This window comes from Thalassophryne amazonica, chromosome 1, assembly GCF_902500255.1.
Source record: "Thalassophryne amazonica chromosome 1, fThaAma1.1, whole genome shotgun sequence".
Classification (NCBI taxonomy): domain Eukaryota; kingdom Metazoa; phylum Chordata; class Actinopteri; order Batrachoidiformes; family Batrachoididae; genus Thalassophryne; species Thalassophryne amazonica.
Window position 1 is genome coordinate 68,593,709 of NC_047103.1, and position 25,446 is coordinate 68,619,154.

At 42.7% G+C, this 25,446-nt stretch overlaps 1 protein-coding gene across 1 annotated transcript in view; it reads right to left on the minus strand.

Moving 5' to 3' along the window:
- The window catches only part of LOC117511575 (netrin-G1-like), a 280,385-nt gene extending 261,770 nt beyond the window's left edge, over positions 1-18,615 (minus strand). Inside the window, exon 1 of the mRNA XM_034171563.1 lies at positions 17,975-18,615. Coding sequence (XP_034027454.1) covers positions 17,975-18,606 — 632 coding nt within the window. The 5' untranslated portion in view covers positions 18,607-18,615. The remainder of the gene's footprint in view (positions 1-17,974) is intronic.
- Positions 18,616-25,446: the final 6,831 nt, after the last annotated feature.

The following is a 25,446-nucleotide window of genomic DNA, read 5'->3' on the forward strand; positions in this document are numbered from 1 at the left end:
GGTTGGTCCCACCTGATAGAAATTGTCAGTCAGCTTTGAGTAGGATGTTGTAGGCTGATCGGGAAGGGCGGATGGGGGTCACACACGCACATCACATTCACTCATGCACTACATACCTTCTGTTCTGCAAGAATAAAATATAGCATATACAGCCTGTGTACAGCTTACAGGCTGTAGCAGCACCACATCTGGGCATGTCTGACCACAGTTCAGTGGAGGTGCATGTAGATCAAAGCCAACCATCAGGACAGTTCAAGTTTGGTCTGATGAGGCCTCCTCCGCACTACAGGACTGTTTTGAGGTTACGGACTGGAGTGTGTTTAGGGATGGGGCAGACCTGGAAGAATATACATCATCTGTCCTGGATTACATCCAGTTCTGTACTGATGCTATCCTCCCTGTAAAGATTAAGGAGTTTCCCAATTAGAAACCATGGTTGGATAGCACAGTACGGTCCCTGCTGAAGGCCCGAGATGCTGCATACTGGGCTGGAGACAGGCTGGCTTACCGCAGGGCTTGATCTGAACTGAGGAGTGGAATTAAGCAGGCAAAATCCCGGTATAAAAAGTGCATAGAGGAGTATTTTAATAATAAGGACCCGCAGAATATGTGGCGAGGCATCAGGACCATGATGGATTATAAGCGCAAGAACCAACTGGCCAGCCATGACACCGCCCTGCCTGACACCTTGAACAACTTCTTTGCCCGTTTTGACACTTCAAACAGCAGGGAGGCTGTACATTTACCTCAACTTGAGGAGCAGCATCAGCCCCTTGTCCTGCAGCACCATCAGGTTATGTCTACATTGCAGAGGATTAACGGACCGGATGGGGTGTCGGGTCAGACTCTAAGAACATGTGCTAATCAACTAGCAGGAGTATTTTCAGATATTTTCAATCTGACTTTGTACCTGGCCAAGGTTCCTGGGTGCCTCAAGTCCTCCATCATAATACCGATACCAAAGAAGACATCCATCACCTGCCTGAATGATTACCGGCCTGTTGCTCTGTCCCTGGTAATCATGAAATGCTTTGAGCGGATTCTTCTAAGGTATATCAGAGACTTCATTCCTGCGGACCTGGACAGCCTTCAGTTCGCTTATAGAGCGAACCGTTCAACAGAGGATGCTGTTTCCATCACTCTGCACACAGCCCTGACTCATCTGCAGCACCCCAACACATATGTTAGGATGCTATTTATAGACTTCAGCTCAGCTTGTAACACAGTCATCCCAGACAAGCTGATACTGAAGCTACACCAGTTGGGTTTGCCTGTGCTGCTGTGCTCTTGGATCAGAGACTTCCTCACCAATAGGTCTCAGGTGGTGAGAATACGTGACCTTACATCATCTTCTCTGGTCCTTAACACAGGCACTCCGCAAGGCTGTGTGCGTAGCCCAGCCCTCTTCACTCTTTGCACAAACAATTGTACTGCCATCCACCCCACAAACACAGTTGTGAAGTTTACAGATGACACCACAGTAGTGGGTCTCATTTCAGAGAGTGAGGACAGCACAGGGCATTGTTGGCTGTCCCCTCCCAGACTTGGACTCCATTTACGAGGGTCGTGTCAAGAAAAGGGCTAAATCTATTGCTGCGGACCCCAGCCACTCGGGCCACAGATTGTTTGTACCACTTCCATCAAGCAAGCAGCACTACAAATAGACTGAGAGACAGTTTTTTTCCTAGGGCTGTCAGAACTATCAGCCCTTGCCCCCCTCCCTTGTAGTTTTCCATATACACCCCATCATTCTGTAGTTATCGACACATGTGCACACGCACACACACATACACACGCACATATATACATACACACACACACACACACACACCTTTTTAGGGACTGTTATCATGCATTCAGTATATCTGGCACATTTTATTTATTTATTTACAGGGTCTGCAACTCCTGGCACATTGCACTTTGTTTATAGAACTGTCATGCACACAGCACTTTTATCTATAGAGCTGCTATGTGTACAGCACTTTTTGATATCCCCTGCTGCATTTCTTTGCCTACTGTATTCTCTGTGCATATAGTTGAATGTGTATTTTTGTCCTTTATCTTAAATTGTATGAGGTTTTATGCTGGACAAGGTGAAGCTGCAATTTAAATTTTGTTGAATTTTATTCAATGACAATAAAAGGCATCTTCTTCTATCGTCTTCTTCTTTTTCTAATGTTCATAAATGGTTCTGCCAGTGTGGCATTTGCCATTACTATATATGCAGACAGGGGGAAAAAAAGAAAAAAAAAATGTGAGACTGGGCTACATTATTCACATTTAGCTTCACTCCCTGTAGTTTCCGTACTCACATTAAGGCTTTTGGTTGTTTGTTTAGCCTTGTCTTCTTCAACTACCTTTTCTTCTTCTTCCTCCATAGTGTTTATTGGCAGTTGCCACGCTGTTGGTGCAATACCGTCAATAACTGTAGAGGAATGTGTACTACTACCTTATCTTCCCTCTTACCACACATATAACTAACATTACCAATAACTAAGGGTCAGAAATAAAAGGCACCATGATCATCACATCCCCCATACTTTTAAGTGAATTGCACTGCAGTGCTGCATTAAGTGGAATTGTTAAGAGCCACATGAAAAATTCAGTTTCTTTACTTTGTTACTGTTTCTTAATGTATTGCAGAGCTGATCGATTGTCAAGAATATGCATTGGCTTGATTTATTGTCTAGGAATCTACAACTACTTGATGAGGACTTTTGGATGAGGATGGTATTGATAGAAACTAAATATTAAATGACTTGGATTGGGATCTGGGACCTCTCTCTCTCTCTCTCTCTCTCTCTCTCTCTCTCTCTCTCTCTCTATATATATATATATATATGTATACATTTTCTAGGAAAATTCCATAAGGGGGTGACACCAAATGCAAAGGAGCAGAATGACTGAGCAGGTGGTCATCGTGCAGAGAGGGGCCCTCCCTCCTTACGTGGTGTTGGGCTTTTAAAAATTTGTGAGGCTTGTTGTAGGAATAGAACAACAACAACCAAGCCCGTAGCCAGGATATGAAAGGTGGGTGGGGGGGGGGGGTTCTTTTTTGGTGAAAGTGGACCTTTGTTGGTAGGGGGTCTGAGGCCCCCAGAAAATTTTTGGATTTTGTTGTCCAGGGATGAATTCTGGAGGGTATTTTGCTGACACCCCCCCCCCCCCCCCCACACACACACACACACACACACACACAAACACACACAATTTCATTGTACTGCTTAATATGTGTGGGATTTGTATTTTTTGCACATTTTTGCACTTTTTCTTTGCCTTTACCCCAAATTGATATCACAACCTACATGTTTGTTTGATAAGACTACTATCAATCAATCAATCAACATTTATTTCTATCTGCCCTTTTCAGGTTTCAAATTCCGCAAAACCTCGAAGAGGTCACCGTGCTGCGAGATCTCAGTAACATTGAGAAATGCATTGAGACGCTCTGATCACGCTGCACTTTAACCGCTGCACACGGACAACAGCATTAACATCGCAATATAAAACTATTTTTATATTGTGCCTAAAATTCTCATTAATATATTTTCTGGTTTATAGACGTTGTTATTGCGTTTGTTTTATGTAAACATGCGAGAATCACAGGCTGTCTCTCCGTTATTTTCAATGGGAGCTGCTGTGAGCTATGCTCACTTCCTGATCATGTCGTTCTGGGGGAAAGTGAAGTATGCTCTTTAACGTCTTGATTATTGTTCTTTACAACACTGTTTGTCCTCTTTGTTCCAGACTAATATATATGTCTGAAATTCGGTTTGCGTTTATTAAATTCCACACAGATTAAACGTAGAAGAAAAAGATTATTCATTATAATTGTTTTAGCAAGTTTTCAGTGTATCATGCATGCAGTCTCTTATTAATGTGATGAAAAGCATAAAAAATAAATTTTTGTAGTATAATATTCATTTACAATTGTCATCATGTGGATTCTCTATGTTGTTTTGACTGCAGCGTCTCTCTGGCGTGCAAGGGATGATGGGATACATGAAAACCCTGGATAGCACTTAACAGCAGCCAGACGGTGTCCAAAGTGGGTTACCTCAGGTCTTCTTGAATATGAAGCTTGGCGCACCTATCTTTGAGCAGTTTTGCCCATTCCTCTTTGCAGCACCTCTGAAGCTCCGTCAGGTTGGGTGGGGAGTGTTGGTGCACAGCCATTTGCAGATATCTCCAGAGATGTTAAGTCAGATTCAGGTCTGGGTTCTGACATGCACTGTTAACTGGGGCCGTATATGTAGACGAGGTGTGCTTATCCACACCTCTTCCACAAGGTCTTGGATGGTGACACAACGGTCCTCCATGACCAAAGGCTGAATTTTCTGAATCACTTGGTTATTTGAGTTTGTGGGTGGCCTATCAGACCGTGCGCGGCTCTCCACTGATGTATGCCCATAAGCAGTTATAGCACTCTTTTATTTGGATTATGCCCATGACATCGCCAAAAGCCTGCTGAATCTTGCAAATGGTTTCCGCTTTGGTATCACAAAGCTTTTGACAAAATTAGATGCAATGCCTTTGCTCAAGTTGTTCCGTCATGTTATAGCAAATTAGAATACAAGGGCTGCTCAGTACACGTTTTGACTCTGAGGCTGACTGCTCGTGACTGATGTCCTTTGCGGACGAAAAAACAATTCACACATCTGCAGAAAGGTTCCCTACACCTGAATGTGACATCCCTAACTATATTCAAACAAAACAAAACTCTTGGCCTTTTCTTTACAGTCATGAAATGTTTGTGCCATGTGGCTGTTAAGTGGTCCAAGCTATTCTGACCCAAACACTTGGCATACCCAAGCACAGGCTTAACCTACACAATGATTAATGGACACTGTTGTTTCCATAAAAAAGGCTAAAATGCAAAACACAGCACAAGGTAAACAGATGCTTGTGGTGGCATCAAGGAGATAGGGGTAGAGACTAAAGAGGGTTGACAAGTGGAATGACTTATTCAAGGGGAAAGTGGACAGGAAGAAACATGAAATTAGTACACATAGATTATCTGTCAGCTACCGGCAATTCTAGGAGCAAGCCAAGCACTGCAGAGGGAGAGAGGAAGGGAGAAAAGAAAGCAGATTGACTTCTTGTTTGTGCCTCCCTTAGGGAAAGTTCGATAGAGCCATCTCTCACTAAATTGCTGATCTGTAGTTTAAACAGCTGTATCAAAAGCACACATGAAATTAACTTCCATGGCAATTAGAATGGAAAAATCCTACCACACATAAAAAAAACAGAGGCAATGAAGTGATTAATTAATTACTGGTTACACTGCTGTATGCTTACAATAAAAAAAACAAAACAAAACAAAACAAAAACTTCTTTGCTCCATTTGCCACTGTTAACATGTCTTAGGGCTCAATCACACATTGTACCAAGTGGCTGAATTGCGCACAAAGCAGGAATTGTATGCAATATGTGTAAAATCCGAGCTGCCTTTGATGCCTTGTACACCTGTTGCTACAACTATTTGCACACACCAGTGGCTGAAAGACAGAGAGCCCATTCGATCCCTCTCACGGCAGGTGTTTGCCAAATTCCAGGTGACACACATGAACATCTAACATTGCTTGCTTGGCAGTTAGAAAATGTGTGGCCATTCATGCTGTTAGCATGAAAACAGTGAGTAGACGATCACTTTCGAGCTGGTTATAAAATTTGTCTAAGGGCCCTACGAGTGTGGCGTTGCAAAACAGCAATGCACATGTGGCATGCCAGAGTGTCGGCTCCCCCCACAACACATGTGCCATGCATGTGAATCTTGCGTGTGTTACGCCCCCCACCCCAACTGCAACACATGTGGCGGATGTGTTTAGATCTCTGGTTCTGGATGTCACAGCTGGGCAACATGTACCATTGAACCCTCTCACAGTAGGTGTCGCCCAAATTCCAGGTGACACACTCGAACATCTAACACTGCTCGCTTGGCACTTAAAAAATGTGTGGCCATTCGCACTGTTGTCACACAACAACAGTCAGCAGACTGCTGAGCTGGATGCAAGCAGACACAGTGACACGTTGGTGTGTGCACTAAACTGACAGGGGTGTTGCCGCCGACAAGAGCAGTTGTGAAGATCTGTGGTTCTGGATGTCACGGCTGGGGAACATGTACTGTATCTGGACAGACATGAACTTACAACTGTCCACTGTGACGCGTGTGTGTCTGCTTGCTGTCCTCACGTGAACATACATAAGAACATATATCACTGTTGTGATGGGCTGCAGGGAGCGAGCGCAAGGTGCGTACATTGACAGGCTGTCCTAGGTGAAACAGAACATCAGATCATAACACGCAGCCGATGATCTGAATGTCATGTCACCAACATGAGCTCTGTTCCACATGACGCGGTGTCTATCTCCTTGTTGATTTCAGGCATTTTTCCTGCACCTTTTATAGGACAGCGATGGTAGCGCAGTGGTAACATTTCTGGCTGGCAATCAGAGCTTTTGTAAATTGCAGGTTCGAATCCCGTAAGTGGCATTGTTTTTTTTTTTCACAGCAGCTGCGGTGATGTGGTTACACATGTTCCAGTTGCTCACACTGTCTTCCAGCTGCGACGGTTTCACAGCAGGATCATTCACGCCTGCCCGACCACGTATCCCTTCCAACGTCAGCTCAATGTTTTTGTGGTTCACTCATATGAGCTGTTTCGCTGTGATTTGCCTTGATTTGTACTTATTTGTATGTGGCCCTTAGTAATGAAAGAACACAAAAGTATAAGTGTTCTCGGTGATTCCTCACTTTTATCAAAATATTAGTTAATATATATTATTTCAGTTTAACAGACAACATCTCAAACACATGCACTATTCAGCTATTCAGTGCTTTCTCATGCATAGTTGTCAAATAGACTTGCTGTGTCAAAGCCTCTTGGTATCAAAATATTGTCTTGAAAGGTGTGCTTTGGTGGCTACTGCAAAAACTGCAAGGCCAGTGAGCACAAAGACATAGAAACCATGAGGACCCTGGCCAGTGAAGACTAGGTTTGAGATTAATTGTGACATTGACATTGACATTGAATGCCTGTGACCATTGATCCCTCAGGCGAAAGGATCTTATCGCGTGGGCTCAGGGACACTTCAGAAAACCATTGTCAGTTATCATGGTTCGTTGCTACATCTACAAGTGTAAGTTAAAACTCGACCATGCAAAGCAAAAGCCATACGTCAACAACATCTGGAAACGCCGCCGCCTTCTCTGGGCCCAAGCTCATTTGAATTGGACAGACACAAAGTGAAAAAGTGTGCTGTGGTCTGATGAGTCCACATTTCAAATTGTTTTTGGAAATCGTGGACGTCATGTCCTCTGGACAAAAGAGGAAAAAGACCATCCAGACTGTTACCAGCACAAAGTTCAAAAGCCAGCATCTATGATGGAATGGGGGTGTGTTAATGCCCATGGCATGGGCAACTTACACATCTATGATGGCACCATCAATGCTGAAAGGTACCTTCAGGTTTTGGAGCAACACATGCTGCCATCTAAGCAAAGTCTTTTTCAGGGATGTCCCTGCTTATTTCAGCAAGACAATGCCAAGCCACATTCTGCACATGATACAACATGTACAACATGGCTTTGTAATAAAAGAGTGTGGGTACTAGACTGGCCTGCCCGCAGTCCAGACCTGTTGCCCATTGAAAATGTGTGGTGCATTATGAAGCACAAAATATAACAACGGAGACCCCAGACTGTTGAACAACTGAAGTCATACATCAAGCAAGAATGGGAAAGAATTCCACCTACAAAGCTTCAACAATTAGTGTCCTCAGTTCCCAAACGCTTACTGAGTGTTGTTAGAAGGAAAGGTGATGTAACACAGTGGTAACCATACCACTGTCCCAGCTTTTTTGAAATGTGTTGCAGGCATCCATTTCAAAATGATCAGATATTTGAACAAAAACAATAAAGTTTATCAGTTTGAACATTAAATATCTTGTCTTTGTGGTGTATTCAAGTGAATATAGTTTGAAGAGGAATTGCAGATCATTGTATTCTGTTTTTATTTACATTTTACACAACGTCCTAACTTCATTGGAATTGGGGTTGTAGGTAGTAAACAGGAACTTCCAACAGGGGTCACAGCACAAGGCAGAAGTGATGATTCATTGTTTGGGTTTGTGATCGTGGTGTTAAAACTCAGTTTTGAAAGTTATCGGTTAGCTGTAGTTTCCAATAAATTTGTGGGTGGTTTATCAGTTTAGCTTCATAAAACATTAACTTTTCATTTAGCTTATTAGCTGTTATCGAAGCTAACTTTTTGGTCAGCTGTGCCCACTACTGTATTTGGTGGGACTTATGAAACACACTCGAGATGCCTCATGGCTAAGAAGACAGACAGTCTGTCCTGGATACTCTATGACCCTCAGTTCTCCTTGAAGCGATAAACAAACAATGCAAGATTAATGAAGAAGAAGTTTCAAAACACCAACTGAAGAAGTCTGAAAGGACTCAGCCAGGAACAAATGGCTGAACCAAGTGAAAGAGAAACCATCTGAGAAGCTGGGGTAATTCTGCTGAATGTGACAGTCTCAATCTATTTCGACGGTAAGTATGAACCACTGGGACTGAGAAACAGTGAAGAGAATGGGATCAGTTTAGCCAATACTTATTTAGCAACAAATAAATTTAGAAACATGGATCTAACAACAACAGGCCATTTTATACTAGTCATAACAAATAATAATAACCAAAAAACATATCTCTCACACTGAATTCTATGTTATGCATACTTTGGTGAAACAGCACCACCACCTGTGCTGTGGCAAAAACATTATCCTTATATGCACACCTACATATTAACAACTAACACAGGTTTCATGCTGAGAAAGAGCACTACAGATGCAATGTTTGCTCTGATAATACTGATGGAGAAGAAGGCCAGAAGGAGTTACACTGTGTGTTTGTGGATTTAGAGAAAGCTTATGACAGGGTGGCAAGAGAAGATCTGTGGTATTGCATGAGGAAGTCTGGAGTGGTAGAGAAGTATGTGAGGGTAGTGCAGGACATGAACAAGGATAGTGTGACAGTGGTGAAATGCGCAGTAGGAATGACAGACTCATTCAAGGTGGAGGTGGAATGACACCAAAGATTAGCTCTGAGTACTTTCTTGTTTGCAATGGTGATGGACAGGTTGATCAGTGAGATCAGACATGAGTCTCTATAGACTAAAATGTTTGCAGATGATATTGTGATCTGCAATGAGAGTAGAGAACAGGTTGAGTCTAGCCTGGAAAGGTGGAGATATGCTCTGGAGAGAAGGGGAATGAAAATCAGTAGAAGCAAGACTGAGCACATGTGTGTGAAGGAGAGGGAGCCCAGTGGAATAGTGTGGTTACAAGGTGGAGAAGTGGTGAAAGTATGTGAGTTTAAAAACTTAGGGTCAACTGTCCAAAGTAATGGAGAGTGTGGTAGAGAGGTGAAAAAGAGAGTGCAAGCAGGGTGGAGTGGGTAGAGAATGATGGCAGGAGTGATTTTTGATAGAATAATATCTGTAAGACTGAAGGGGAAAGTTTACAAGACCCACTCCACCAGGTAATTTCACTGATTAACATCACTTTGAGCAGATGGAATCAGTTAATCAGTGAAATCATCTGGTGGAGTGGTGGGATGCATTGAAAACCTGCAATGTCTTGACCCTTTCTGGAATCAGTTTGACATTTCTAGCTTAGAGAATGTGGCACTAACAAAAAGACAGGAGGCAGAGCTGGAGGTGGCAGAGCTGAAGATGTTGCGATTCTCTTTGGGAGTGACGAGGATGGACAGGATTAAGAATGAACATGTCAGAGGGAGAGCTCAGGTGGGAGAGTTTGGAGACAAAGTCAGAGAGATGAGATTGAGATGGTTTGGACATGTGCAGAGGAGGGACTCCAGCTGCTATGTCTTGGCGGATGTATGCTCTGTGTTCTCTGGCTGTACTCTGATTAGGTATTGTGTTCAGAAATGTCACATACTTAATAGTGGTAGAAGATTTACCAGTCTGCTCACACAGTCACTCAGGCTTTAGAACTGGTGATTGGTAGTTCAGCTGCCTGATTAATGATCCACGTTTATGTATTTGTGAAAAGGATGTAACCATAAGTGTCAAATTTCTCATGAAGTGCTGGTCAGTGCTTTGCGTGAAAATCTCCCACAGATCAGTATGTGAATGCAAGGCAATACTGTAAAATGTCTCCAGCTGTCAGTTCAGGCTGCGGTGGTTTTTCAAACTTCAAGGAATATTCTGTTTCTGTCTGGGTATGTTACCGCATACAGCAGGGCTGAGGAGAGACAAATCTGAACCTCGACTCAGAACGTGAGGGGAACATTGTCAGAGTAAGATTCACAGACACTGAATACAACTACAAATTAGAAAAAAGAAAAAGGTTGTGCATTAAATGGCAAATTTTCCACTTCAAGTGAATTACCCATCTACCCTGCAGAAAAAACAAACAAATAAATAAATAAATACAGTAAGTGGCGAACCCTTGCCGTTGTTTCTGACCCACGGTGACTATGCCCTGTGGCACATTCTCTCTTTAGAAATTCAATCAAAACTTCCACAGGCACAGGAGTATATTGGTGAAAACAAACTTTGTCTTCCTTGAGTTTTGTTTCACACTATGGGGCTTACACTTCTATTTCTTGAGACAGTGAAGGAAAGGTTTGAGTTAATAGGACAGGCAAAACTCTGTTGTCCAACCTGGAGCTTTAGAAATACTTCAGCCTATAATGGGACAATTAAAGACTATGACAGGGATGTGACTAAAGAGAAACAGGAAAATAGATATTGTATTGGGTGCAGTCTTTGAGGGTGTTTGGGGGGTGAGAGGTGTATTGTGGTCATGTGATTACATGTGATTACTGTTTATCACTGGAGTCAATGCATAGGAATTAAATAAGGTGCGGCATAATTCAAGACTGGGATTGATGCAAAGCCCCATTGGAGAGGTCTGTACTAGAGGTCTACGCAGGACTAATTTTTCCTTCCTGTTCCCCCCAGCTCCTGCTGAATTTCGGGCCGTTACCGTCTACACCGGCAACGTGTGTGTTTCACTCCTGTCTGTTCCCACAATGTGCCTGTCCAGTCCTGCCGGCATCTGTGAAACGCTGAGAATGTATGCACATACTATAATAGAGATGCATTCATTTTGTGTCTCTCATCATTTAGGCTTATTAATAAAGAGATTCATGTGGTTGTTTGTTTGGATTCCCTGGCCTATATGTCTTTTGACACACTGGTCAGGAATAGCACTATGATTTGGTTGTTTTCATTTAGTTTAAAGACAGTTTCATATGACAGTTTTGCTGTGCTGTGACACAGAGAGACACAGACTCGCTGCGCTGTGTCTGTGTCTCTCTGTTCACTCCTGTTAATGTCCTCTGCACCTGTTAAATTATTTAAGATGAAAGTAGCGTGTTGACACCACATACTTTACACTATTCTCCTTTGTTGACTGAGTCCTCCTGTCACTTACATTCCCGCAGTGGTTTTTGTAACTGCCTGCTCCCACCTGCCGTGAAGTTTTGACCGCCCTCTCCTGCCAGATTTGTGCTGGGTACTGCGGGACCCGGCAGGACCCAATCCCAAAGCAGCCCTCTAGTCTACACCCACAAAAAACAGTATTTGGCTCAACTTAAAAAGAAAGAAACAAAAAAGGAAACAATTTGCATGGACCTTTCAAAATAATTCCAACTCAACCATTACTGAGGGCCCCTTCACACATAGTGCGAAAGTGGTTGAATTGCGCATGAAGTGCACATGAAGCAGGAATCGTTTTCAATACGTGTAAAACTGTAGCTGCCTCTAATGCCTCATACACCTGTTGCTACAACTGTTTGTGCACACCAGCAACTGAAAGACAGAGCATGCACTGTGAGAGCCCATCGAACCCTCTCGCAGCAGGTGTCAGCCAAATTCCAGGTGACATACTCGAACATCTAACACTGCTCGCTTGGCACTCAGGAAATGTGTGGTCATTTGTACTGTTAACACAACAGTCAGCAGACTGTTGAGCTGGATGTGAAATTTGTCTAAGTGCCCCACAAGTGTGGCTTTGCAAACAAACACAGTGACTCTGTGGTTCTGGATATCATGGCTGGGGAACAAGTACTGTGTCTGGACGGACATGAACTAACAGCTGTCCACTGTCACGCACGTGTGCCTGCTTGCTGTCATCACATGGACATACATAAAAACATATATTGCTGCTGCAATGGGCTGCAGTGAGCGCGCACACGCCGCACACATTGACAGGCTACCCCAGGTGAAACGGACCGTCAGATCATAACATGCAGCGTGCGATCTGAATGTCACGCCACCCACGTGAGCTCTGTTCCATGCGATGCGGTATCTGTCCTGCGGCACGCCATCCACAAGACATGCATGTTGGGCAGGACATGCCACCAGCAGATGTGGACATGGTAATAGCGCCCTGCTTCATCATTCATGTCATTTCATGACTGTACGTCTGTGACCATGGGTCATCTATCTACAGAGGAACAGACGGATCATAGTTGCATTGTCCACTTGATTCAATAAAATGCGGTGTTTTTATATGGTGTGCGGTTTTATTTTTTTAAATATGTCCATGTCCTTCTTGATATTAGGCATTTTCCTGCACATTTCACAGGACAGTGATGGTAGCACAGTGGTAAAGTTTTTGACTGGCAGTCAGAGCTTTTTGGAAAGTGCAGGTTCAAATCCAGTGGGTGGCATGTATTTTTTTTTATTTCCAATTTGCTCACACTGTGTTCCCACGTGCACAAAACCATCAGCATCATGCACACCTGCCCGTCGGCTTGATGTTTTTGTGGTTCACTAGCTGTTCCTCTGTGAGTCGCCCTGAGTTGTACTTATTTGTACTATGTATGAAGGGTAAATGAGTAAATGGCATGATACTTTTATAGTGAGACTAATTCTAGTTTAGTAAAGCATTTAGTTAAGTGGTTTTAATACACTTACGTTGCTGCATACTCTACAAGACTAATTAAGTGGAACCAACTTAATGGTTGGTTGGTTGGTTGGCAACAAGTACCCAAATTATTCCAAGTTATTCTTTTTTTATATTACTTCCATTCTACTCAGAGGCTTCTATGCAAATTACTACCTTAATGTTTTGAGGATGAGTAATTTATTTTGTATTAGTCAGAATTAATTATATAACAACTCCAGTTTCATGATTGCACCCTTTATTTTAAAACCACTGTCAACGTATGTCCAACAGTTTTTTAAAACCATGATCAGTTTTGTGCCAACATCTTGTATTAATTTATGAACTTCGTAAAATAATAATAATAAAAAATAAATTATCATGCTGAAAAGGTACACATAAACAAGCTGAATTTGAGCAAGACAGGAAGAAACAGAAAGCCAAAAAAGTCATAGTAAACAGTCCTCCAGTTTTAATTACACTGTATTCATCACAGGTGGAGAGACTATAAGGACGGAGGGATGAAGTGATGGGAGAGTTGGTTGGTGAAACTGCAAGCTACAGTTATTATAAAGCAGCTTAAAAATGACTAGCAGAACAATTATACCAAAGCTATACACTAGATTATTAGAAATTCCTCCAAACTCTCCACACTTTCTTTGCTGATAAAATAAAACAGTGACGTGTCAAATTCATTTAAGTCACCTTATTCACATCCATCTCAGAGCTGCACGCTTGGTTTGATTTGAAACACTGTGCATCGATCTTTTCCCCCCAGTGTCTTTGCCACAGTGCTCCCCTGTAATCAGCCGTGATGGAACGGTCACGCATGAAGCTTCTGGCTTCCTTGTAAACACCTACAGTGCATGTGACAGATGCAAAGCAGTCCACTTTTGCAAAGTTGTGCTTCTTTCCTTCACTCCATCTTTCTAGGCTGACCTACTTTGTTGATGAGCTTAGGTTCCTCTCTTTGTTTCTCACACTTTCGTGGCAAAAGAACAAAATCTGCAAGCTCTCCCACTGTATTTGTCTGTGCACCCGCTCTCACTCCTGATCCGGCCCAGTCCAGGCGCAGTGAAAATATGCCTGATTCAACCTCAGTGCCCCTGGAAAATCACTCCAACCGAGTCCCACAGAACTCTATCCCGGGGGTTAAGGAGCTTATGTATCGTATACGACACACAGAGAAAAGGGTTGAGCAGTGATTCGCCATGGGAGTGTGTGTGTGTGTGTGTGTGTGTGTGTGTGTGTGTGTGTGTGTGTGTGTGTGTGTGTGTGTGTGTGTGTGTGTGTGTGTGTGTGTGTGTGTGTGTGTGTGTGTGTGTGTGTGTGTGTGTCATAAAGCATCTCTGTGAAGAGTGTATCTCATTACTGCTGAACTGTGTGTTACCTTTGGTAAACAGTGAGGAACATTTTTCCTGGAAGCGTCACTCCAAAGCAGCAGGCTGGGAAATGGTCGCAGCCTGTTGGCGTGCAGCGATTGTTCAAATATACAGCCCCACAGGAATATATGAGTTTGGTCATGATTAGTCAGACAGAATAAATAATCTGCGCCTATGACAGCCCCCTTCATTTCAGCTGGTGTTGAATGGATGCCCCATCTAACTCTTTTGTGTTCATAAATTCCCTCCAATTATTTTTGCTGAATGACCTTCTCAAACTTAGTGAGGCACTGATTATAATAACCCTTCTTGCTCAGTGGGACAGTTGTATGCAAAAGTTTGGGGACCCCTGATAATTTTCATGATTTTCCTTTGCAAATCATTGATTGTTTGGATCAGATATCATATAGCAGACAAACAGTGATATTTAAGAAGTGAAATGATGTTTATAGGATGTACAGAAAGTGTGCAATAATTCTTTAAACAAAATTCCTCCTAAAAGTGTGAGAGGAGTTGATTTCACACAAAAACCTTTTTGGGATGGATGGACGTACAGACAGACAGACAGACAGACAGATGAAAATCACAACATAATCCCCCTTAGGCCTGCGGAAGACAAAAATTAGAAGTAAAAAAAAATGCTGGAGTTCCATCCTGTATCCCCTACATCAGTTTCACCGTTGAATGAGCAGACATTAATGCTTGATAATAACATCACTGGAGAGAAACTGTAAGTCTTTCACAGCTCAATATACAGTTGTATATAAAAGTTTGGGCACCCCTGATGATTTCCATGATTTTCCTTTATAAATCATTGGTGTTTGGATCGGTAATTTCAGTTAAATGTATAATATAGCAGACAAACACAGTGATATTTGAGAAATGAAATGAAGTTTATAGGATTTACAGAAAGTGTGCAATAATTCCTTAAACAAAATTAGGCAGGTGCATAAATTTGGGCACCCCAACAGAAAAAATACATCAGTATTTAGTAGATCCTCCTTTTGCAGAAATAACAGCCTCTAAATGCTTCCTATAGCTTCCAATGAGGGTCTGGATTCTGAATAAAGGTATTTTGGACCATTCTTTTTTCCAAAACATCTCAGGTTTGTTCGTTTCTGAGCATGGGTAACCCGCTTAAAATCACTCCACAGGTTTTCAATAATATTCAGGTCTGGGGACTGAGATGGCCATTCTCCAATGTTGTACTTGTTCCTCTGCATGAATGCCTTAGTAGATTTTGAGCAGTGTTTAGGGTCATTGTCTTGTTGAAAGATCCAGGCTCCGGTGCAACTTCAACTTTGTCACTGATTCATGAACAATGTTCTCAAGAATCTACTGATATTGACTGGATTCCATGCGACCCTTAACTTTAACAAGATTCCCAGTACCTGCACTGGCCACACAGCCACACAGAATGATGGAACCACCTCCAAATTTTACTGTAGGTAGCAAGCAATTTTCTTGGAATGCTCTGTTCTTTTTCAGCCATACATACCGCCCATTGTAATGTAAAAAATAACTCAATTTTAGGTTCATCAGTCCAAAGCACCTTATTCCAAAATGAACCTGGCTTGTCTAAATGTGCTTCCGCATATCTCAAGCAACTCTGTTTGTGGCGTGTAAGCAGAAAAACTTCCTCTGCATTACAGCATCATACAGCATCTCTTTATGCAAAGTGCACTGTACAGTTGAACAATGCACAGAGACACTATCTGCAGCAAGATCATGTTGTAGGTCTTTGGAGCAGGTCTGTGGGTTGACTATGACTGTTCTCACCATCCTTTGCTTCAGCTTATCTGAGATATTTCTTGGCCTGTCACTTCAGGCCTTAACTAGTACTGTGCCTGTGGTCTTCCATTTCCTCACTATGGTCCTCACATTGGAAACTGACATCTGAAATCTCTGAGATAGCATTTTGTATGCTTCCCCTAAACCATGATGTTGAACAGTCTTTGTTTTCAAGTCATTTGAGAGTCGTTTAGCAGCTCCCATGTTGCCACTCATTAAAAGAGATGCAAAGAGGGGAAGCAGTTGCAAATGGCCATCTTAAATACCCTTTCTCATGATTGGATTCACCTGTGTAAGGAGGTCAAGGGTCAATGAGCTTACCAAACCAGTTTTGTGTTCCAATAATTATTGCTACATGTATTCAAATCAATAAAATGAGAAGGGCGCCCAAATTAATGCACCTGTCCAATTTTGTTTAACCCCTTAAGCCCTAGAGCCTATTTCACCAAAATCACATACCCATACATTATGATTTATTTCTCAGCTTGTACAAGGTCAAAAATGCAAATGTTTGGATCAGCTAAATGACGGGGATGTTGTGGAGGCAAAAAAATTGAAAGTAAATAATACTTGGTAGGAGTAAATGAGTTTGTTTGTTTTTTTCACAAAAAATGAATTCCGATTTATGTCTTTATTTGTTTGGCGTTTCAGCTGTGGTTAGTTGATATGTGGTTGAAGTGGATACTTTTGTAGTGGAGACTTCGCTTGACATTTTGATGTATAATAAGTGTATGTTGGTGTTAGCATTGGTTAGTTATGAGTGTTCAAATGTTCCAAAACAGGGCAAGTCCCCAAATTTGAGGACTCTAGGGTTTAAGAGGTTAAATAATTATTGCACACCTTCTGTAGATACTGGAATAGCTGGAATCACACAGAATGGTGTCAGACTTGTGAATCGATGCACATCTGAAAAGTGTTGGATTTCAGTTACAAAATGTTCTGACAGCCATCTGCAGAAGTCCACACAGTTGGTGAAAGTCGTCCGGCAGCCCCGAGTGTGACACACATGTTGAAAACTCTCCGGGCGCCGTCGAGATGGGACACCTATCCGATGGCAGTCCGAACGCCATCTGACCACAATTTACATATTCTGAAGGTGGCATAAACAGGATCTGAAATGATTTGAGCCATATCACTCTACATTCAGGCTTAAGCGTAGTATGATAACTCATTTATAGCTGATGTGAGCCACTGTTAGGCAGTGTGACATTGAAGCGGCCTATGCATCCTAGAACTGTTTGTGGCAGTTCTCTGCACTTGGGCTTCTCATGTGTGAAGAGCAAACCAAGAGTAATTAAATCTTCATTCCCTCATCCTTAGAGCCGTATTCACATCTGTTACACTGCGAACAAAATAGTGCAGAACACATCCAGTGAGGTCAACATATGCTCTGGTGATGCTTACGGTAGAATAAAGAAGTAAAGATTTTGCTGGCGTTTCCTCGAACAGTATAATAGCATCTTGTTTTCATGTTGTATGACCCTCTGTGGATTACGTAAATCAAATATTAATTACAATGCAGAGTGACCTGACAGCTCAATAATACCTCTAATGTCTTCCATGGACTAATAGACAGCAGAGTGAATTTCGTGTCTAAAACAGACTGCTTCAGCAAGCTGCAAGCAGCTTGTTTAATTAAGACGTGCTGACAACTGGTGAACTCTGCACATCATTATGGATCCACTCACCTAATTGGAAAGAATGGCTTCGGTAAAAGCATTTCTCTTCTATGTTGGGTTGCCGTAGTTGCAATGAAAATGTAGAACACCACTGAAAATACTTGTGTAAGTATAACAATATCACCAAATGTGAAAAGGTTGGTCTAATTTAGAGAACTGTCACAAACACAATGCACATGAAACGGTGAACTCAGGTCTTACCTGCCCTGGACTTTAATGTCAGAAATGGCGTAGAAGTATCTGGACAAGTTGTTCTCATCCACCATTGTAGCTCCTGTGGCGGGACGTAGGAGGCGCACTCTTAGGTCTGTGATCGTAAAAAAGTCCCTCAAGTTCTTGGTGGTGTCCAGTTGGCCGTAAAGTGAAGCCATGTTGTGGAGACGGGGCCCAGCAAACAGAGCAAAGCGGTCCTTAATCTCAAAGCGCACAGTTTTGTCATACTTCCACACATAGCCTCGAGAGTACTCCTCAGTGCAGATGATGTCCAGGAGGGTATGCTGGGTCAGATCCTGCACTGTCTTGGGTTCCATGGTGAAAGCATCCAGGCAGTCTGTGGCATAAAACTGATAGGGCTGCCAGGTTCGCCCATAATCCAGTGACTTTTCTAGGACCATCTGTTCTGGACGGCCTGACTCAAAGGTGAGAATGATGTCATCCGTCAGCTCAATTGTCTTGTTCCAAGATAGTGTAATGTTGACCAGGAGGGCTTTTGGGTACTTTTTCCAGGATGTGGACTGCCAGAAAGTAGTAGGATTTCGGCCCTCAATGTCAAACATGAGCTCTGGAGGGTGTGCGAGCTCCTCAGTGGTGGCGTCACATTCGTTGTTACACATGTAGGGATTCTCCTACAAAGAGAGGGAGCAAAGAAAAACAAAAGGGAGGATAGGCAAGAGAAAGAGGGCAGAAACATAATGAAAGGTGAGTGATTACAAGAAGTGAGTCACTGAAGTTTTTTTAAAGTACTCAAAATGCATGGCACTGACTCACTTAAATACTGCCATGTACTCAGGATTTGACAAATCCCTAAACTGCTCTCCTAAGCTGTTCATCAAATGTGATAAATCTCAAAGATGTTATATATACAGAGACATTAGGCATGAGGTGGAGTGTGCAGTGTACATAAATATATGAGGACATGTTGCTTTATTTTGCATTTTTATCTCTTGACAAATCTAGCAACATATCTACTATCTTGTCATGACACCACACTTCATCCCTTCTGTTGCATTGTCACACCATCATGTTCTGCCACTCCTGTTCCTGAATTTAACATGTCTGATTTCTCCAATTTTACAGTATTTTGAATTACAAGAAATCCTAACAAAATATCTTGCCTTGGTGGGCACAGCTAACCTAAATGTTAGCTTTGACAAACTATTAAACCTCTAACTGAAAAGTAACAAAGCAGTAACCTTTGATGGACCCAATAGAAACATACAGTACATAGAACTCAAAAACCTTGCAGCACTTTGACTGGTTGCTTGAGGCTGACTTCAAACCTGAGCATTTTCCCACTGAAACCCATGTAAAAATGTCCAACTTTAGAGCAGAAATAAACATGTTTACAACATGGTGCAACAAAAAAAGGGGTTTTGGTCTGCATGGCTTGTTTCTCCCCCCACTGTAAGTGCACAGGGGTGAATTTATTAATATCACTCCTAGCTTAAAATATTTTAAGCTGGAGTTTTTAAAGTGTGGGAGAGTGAGCTCCCCCTCAGAGAACAAATGAATAGTGCCCCCCCCCCCACGACACACCTACACACAATTTCTAAATCTTCTTGTGTTTCTTTTTATTCTTTTACACATCTTAAACACATTTTAAAAGTATTTGTACATTTTAAGGATCCGTCTATGCATTTACACATTTTACAGCCTTTGTAAACATTTTTAACATGTTTTTAAAGAACTTTCTATTCTTTCACACATTTTACACCCTTTTCAAACATTTTAAACATGCATTTTTAAAGAACTTTCTATTCTTCTATTTTTACCCTTTGTCATATTTTGAATATTGCTTTTTAAAAACATTTAAACATCTCTGTATGTTTTTAAATATCTTTGGCATAACTAACACATTTTAACATAAATAATATTAATTCAACTTCAGGGATCGGTATTGATAAGATTTTAATTAAACTGATGCCATTATCAATTCCCTTATCAATACCTCCTGTGAATTTTCTGTGTAATAAAAGAAGGCTTTACAGGTTTTCTATGTGAACATTTTATTGAATCTTAAAGTAAATATATATGAAATTGGTCACTGGATCCTTGATCTCTGGACATAAATAAAAATAAACACAATCTGTAATTTTTCTCAAAAGCATATCCTTTCAGACATTAATGGCATGAATGTTAACTCCATACCTCTGAGCTGAGCTCTTGCAGCCGGTTGCACGTCAGCATCAATGTAATTCATAAAGAACACAGGACGTCTCATATTGGGAGGAAAGAAATGTTTTAGTCTGTTGTAGTTTGTTGTCTGTGTTACAACGTTTGGAAAGAGGTGTCATTTGATTTAAATTGGTGATTCACTTTGAAGTTCTTATTTCCGGCCGGACTCTAACTTGACTCGGCAGAGAGCGGCGCAGCATTTGGAGCTGTGCGAACAGAACGGAGGACGATTCTCGTTTCTTTCCTGCAACAACACAAGAATCCCAGTTACTAACTTTAATCCGCACAAAAGTGACTCACGATTGACATTTATAAATGGCTTTGAGAGGGATTAAGAAGTGGACTTGCTGCTTCTGAAAAGCAGCAAAGCAATGAACCAATGAAGCAGTGGATCAGTGCACTGCTTCGTGGCTTGAGCCCCCCGGGAAGAACTCTGCAGGTGGGGAGCACCTCACAGTTTGAAAACCACTGTTTTAAGCCATAAACGTATACATAATTAGGGGTGTGACCACTTTGAATGACACCTAGTGTGCAGTGAGCCGTGTTCAGAGCACCACTTGCCCAGAGGCTGCTTTCTGCATCTGGTAGCTGTTGTGGAAGACTATGAGCATTTATTATGGATATTTATAATAATATTTGTTGTGTGGTTACATCTCCTAATGAATAATCTAAGACGTAAACATCATTTCTGTTAGGTGAAATCATGTCTATTTTTTTTTTTTGGATGCTAATGGCATTAGCACTTTTAACATTTACGTATCTGTAACTTTATTACATGGGTCCAATTAATCCAACATTACTGAGAAAACAAATGGGCCATCTTTTTAATTCACACACACACACACACACACACACACACACACACACACACACACACACACACACACACACACACACACACACACACACACACACACACACACACACACATATATATATACGTACACTCAGCAAAAATATAAATACAACACTTTTGGTTTTGCTCCCATTTTGTATGAGATGAACTCAAAGACCTAAAAGTTTTTCCACATACACAATATCACCATTTCCCTCAAATATTGTTCACAAACCAGTCTAAATCTGTGATAGTGAGCACTTCTCCTTTGCTGAGATAATCCATCCCACCTCACAGGTGTGCCATATCAAGATGCTGATTAGACACCATGATTAGTGCACAGGTGTGCCTTAGACTGTCCACAATAAAAGGCCACTCTGAAAGGTGCAGTTTTGTTTTATTGGGGGGGGATACCAGTCAGTATCTGGTGTGACCACCATTTGCCTCATGCAGTGCAACACATCTCCTTCGCATAGAGTTGATCAAGTTGTCAATTGTGGCCTGTGGAATGTTGGTCCACTCCTTTTCAATGGCTGTCCGAAGTTGCTGGATATTGGCAGGAACTGGTACACGCTGTCGTATACGCCGGTCCAGAGCATCCCAAACCGTGCTCAAAGGGTGGACATGTCCGGTGAGTATGCCGGCCATGCAAGAACTGGGACATTTTCAGCTTCCAAGAATTGTGTACAGATCCTTGCAACATGGGGCTGTGCATTATCCTGCTGCAACATGAGGTGATGTTCTTGGATGTATGGCACAACAATGGGCCTCAGGATCTTGTCACGGTATCTCTGTACATTCAAAATGCCATCAATAAAATGCACCTGTGTTCTTCGTCCATAACAGATGCCTGCCCATACCATAACCCCATCGCCACCATGGGCCACTCGATCAACAACATTGACACAACGCCACACACCCTGTCTGCCATCCGCCCTGAACAGTGTGAACCGGGATTCATCCGCGAAAAGAACACCTCTCCAACGTGCCAAACTCCAGCGAATGTGAGCATTTGTCCACTCAAGTCGGTTACGACGACGAACTGGAGTCAGGTCGAGACCCAGATGAGGACGATGAGCATGCAGGATGAGTTCCCTGAGACGGTTTCTGACAGTTTGTGCAGAATTCTTTGGTTATGCAAACCGATTGTTTCAGCAGCTGTCCGAGTGGGCTGGTCTCAGATGATCTTGGAGGTGAACATGCTGGATGTGGAGGTCCTGGGCTGGTGTGGTTTACACGTGGTCTGCAGTTGTGAGGCTGGTTGGATGTACTGCCAAATTCTCTAAAACGCCTTTGGAGACGGCTTATGGTAGAGAAATGAACATTCAATACATGAGCAACAGCTCTGGTTGACATTCCTGCTGTCAGCATGCCAATTGCACGCTCCCTCAAATCTTGCGACATCTGTGGCATTGTGCTGTGTGATAAAACGGCACCTTTCAGAGTGGCCTTTTATTGTGGGCAGTCTAAGGCACACCTGTGCACTAATCATGGTGTCTAATCAGCATCTTGATATGCACACCTGTGAGGTGGGATGGATTATCTCAGCAAAGGAGAAGTGCTCACTATCACAGATTTTAGACTGGTTTGTGAACAACTATTTGAGGGAAAGGTGATATTGGTATGTGGAAAAAGTTTTAGATCTTTGAATTCATCTCATACAAAATGGGAGCAAAACAAAAGTGCTTGCCGTTTATATTTTTGCTGAGTGTATATATATACATATACGAGGTCTATTAGATAATAAACCGACCCTTTTATTTTTTTTTTTTAACTATATGGATTTGAATGACATGCGATTACACCAATCATGCTTGAACCCTCGTGCGCATGCGTGAGTTTTTTCATGCGTGTCGGTGACGTCATTTCCCTGTGGGCAGGCCTTGCGTGAGATGTGGTCCCGCCCTCTCGGCTGAATTCCTTTGTTTCACACGCTGCTCGAGACGGTGCGCGTTGCTTTATCAACATTTTTTCTGGACCTGTGAGGAATATCCGAGTGGACACTATTCGAGAAATTAAGCTGGTTTTCGGTGAAAAGTTTAACGGCTGATGAGAGATTATGGGGTGTTTCTGTCGCTGTAAGGACTTCCCACAGAGCAGGACATCGTGCAGCGCTTCCAGGCGCCGTCGTCGGCCTGTTTCGACCTGAAAACATCCTAATTTAAGGCTTAATTCACCCAGGATGTCGTGAGAGAACAGAGAAGATTCAGAAGAGGCCGGCATGAGGACTTTATGCGGACAATCCACTGTTTGACATTTTTTAATGAAAGACATGCGCGCAAATTCGCTGAGTCGTTTCCGTGATGACTCGGCAAATCTGTGTGCGCCGCGACAGGAAAAACACCTCCGTGTTGAAAACCATTTGTAAAATTCAGGCGGCTTTTGATGGCTTTCAACAAGTGAGTAACTGAGAAATTGTTTAACAGCTTGGGCATGTTCCAACTTGCCCGTTAAGGTTTCCAACGGAGGTGTTTTTCCTGTCGCAACCCCCCACGGTCGGGTCCGGCCCGACATGCGACTCTGCCCGCACGTTCTTTCATTACAAAATGTCCGTTAACAATGGAATGTCCTAATAACTCCTCCTGCCGACTTCTTCTGAAAGTTCTCTGTTCTCTGATGACTTCCTGGATCAACAGAGCCTGAAGCGCAGATCGCCGTCAGGCGCTGTGGGCCGTCCTTACGGCGACACTACCAGACCAAAATCTCTCATCAGCCGTTAAAATTTTTACCGAAAACCAGCTGAATTTATCGAATGTTGTCCACTGAGTTGTGCCTTACAGTTTTGAAAAAATTTTGATCAAACAAAGCAGCTCTGAGCCATTCCTAAACAATGAAAAAGTCAACGAGAGGGTGGGCGACTCCACACTCAAAGACTGCCCACCGACCGGCGTGAAAAAACTCTCGCATGCCCACGAGGGTTCAAGCATGTCTGATGTAATCACACATGATTCAAATCCATATGGTTTTTGAAAAAAATAATAAGGTCGGATACTTTTCTAATAGACCTCGTATATATGTATGAGGTCTGTTATATGTACGAGAACTGTTAGAAAACTATCCAACCTTTTTATTTTTAGCAAAAACTATATGGATTTGAATCATGTGCGCTTGCATCAGCCAAGCTTGAACCTTCGTGCACATGCGTGAGTTTTTTCACGCCTGTCGATGGCGTCATTCGCTTGTGAGCACGCTTTGAGTGAGCAGTGGTCCAGCCCCCTCGTCGGATTTTTATTGTGAGGAAAATGTCTGAACGATTTGGAGCTTTGCTGCATCAAATTTTTCCAGAAACTGTGAGAGATAGCCAGGTGGAAACCATGCGGAAGATTCAGACGGCTTTCAGGGACGATTCTATGGGGATCACACAGATTAAGGAGTGTTACAACCGGTTTAAACACGGCGCACAATGGCGGAGGGCGCGCCGCGCTCCGAGCGGCGATCGACAGGCTGAAACGATCAGATCATTTCCAAACTGAACGCTGTGTTGATCCGGGACGTCGTCTGACTACTACAGAAATGGCAGAAGAGGTGGACATACCACTTTTTCAGCACATTCCACTGTTACGGGAGTTTCTGTCATGAAAAGACGTGTGGAGGAATTCGCACATCGGGATGGAGCCACTAATGGCGCGGGACAAAAGAAACGCCGTGATGAAGCCTCACAGGACATGATGTGGCATGTCCAGCTCGTCCACAATTTCTTGGATAGTCACACAACTGAAAAGCCACCGAAAGCCGTCTGAATCTTCCGAATGGTGCAAGAGCTGAGCATGTTACAACATGTCCTGTGAGACCAACATGGAGGTGCTTTTGTCCCGCGCCATTAGCGGCTCCATGGCGAACTCCTCCGCTCCTCTTTCCATGACAAAAACTCCTGTAATAGTGGAATGTGCCGAAAAAGTGGTATATCCACCTCTTCCACCATTTCTGTAGTAGTCAGACGACGTCCCGGATCAACACAGCGTTCAGTTTGGAAATGATCTGGTCGTTTCAGCCTGTCGATCGCCACTCAGAGCGCGGCGCACCCTCCGCCATTGTGCGCCGTCTTTAAACCGGTTGTAAAAATCCTTAATCTCTTAATCTGTGTGATCCCCATAGAATCGTCCCTGAAAGCCGTCTGAATCTTCCGAATGGTTTCCACCTGGCTGTCTCTCACAGTTTCTGGAAAAATTTGATGCAGCAAAGCTCCAAATCTTTCAGACATTTTCCTCACAATAAAAATCCGACGAGGGGGCTGGACCACTGCTCACTCAAAGCGTGCTCACAGGCAAATGACGCAACCGACAGGCGTGAAAAAACTCACGCATGCGCACGAAGGTTCAAGCTTGGCTGATGCAAGCGCACATGATTCAAATCCATATAGTTTTTGCAAAAAATAAAAAGGTCGGATAGTTTTCTAACAGACCTCGTATGTATGCGTATATGTATATATATCTTATATTTATCT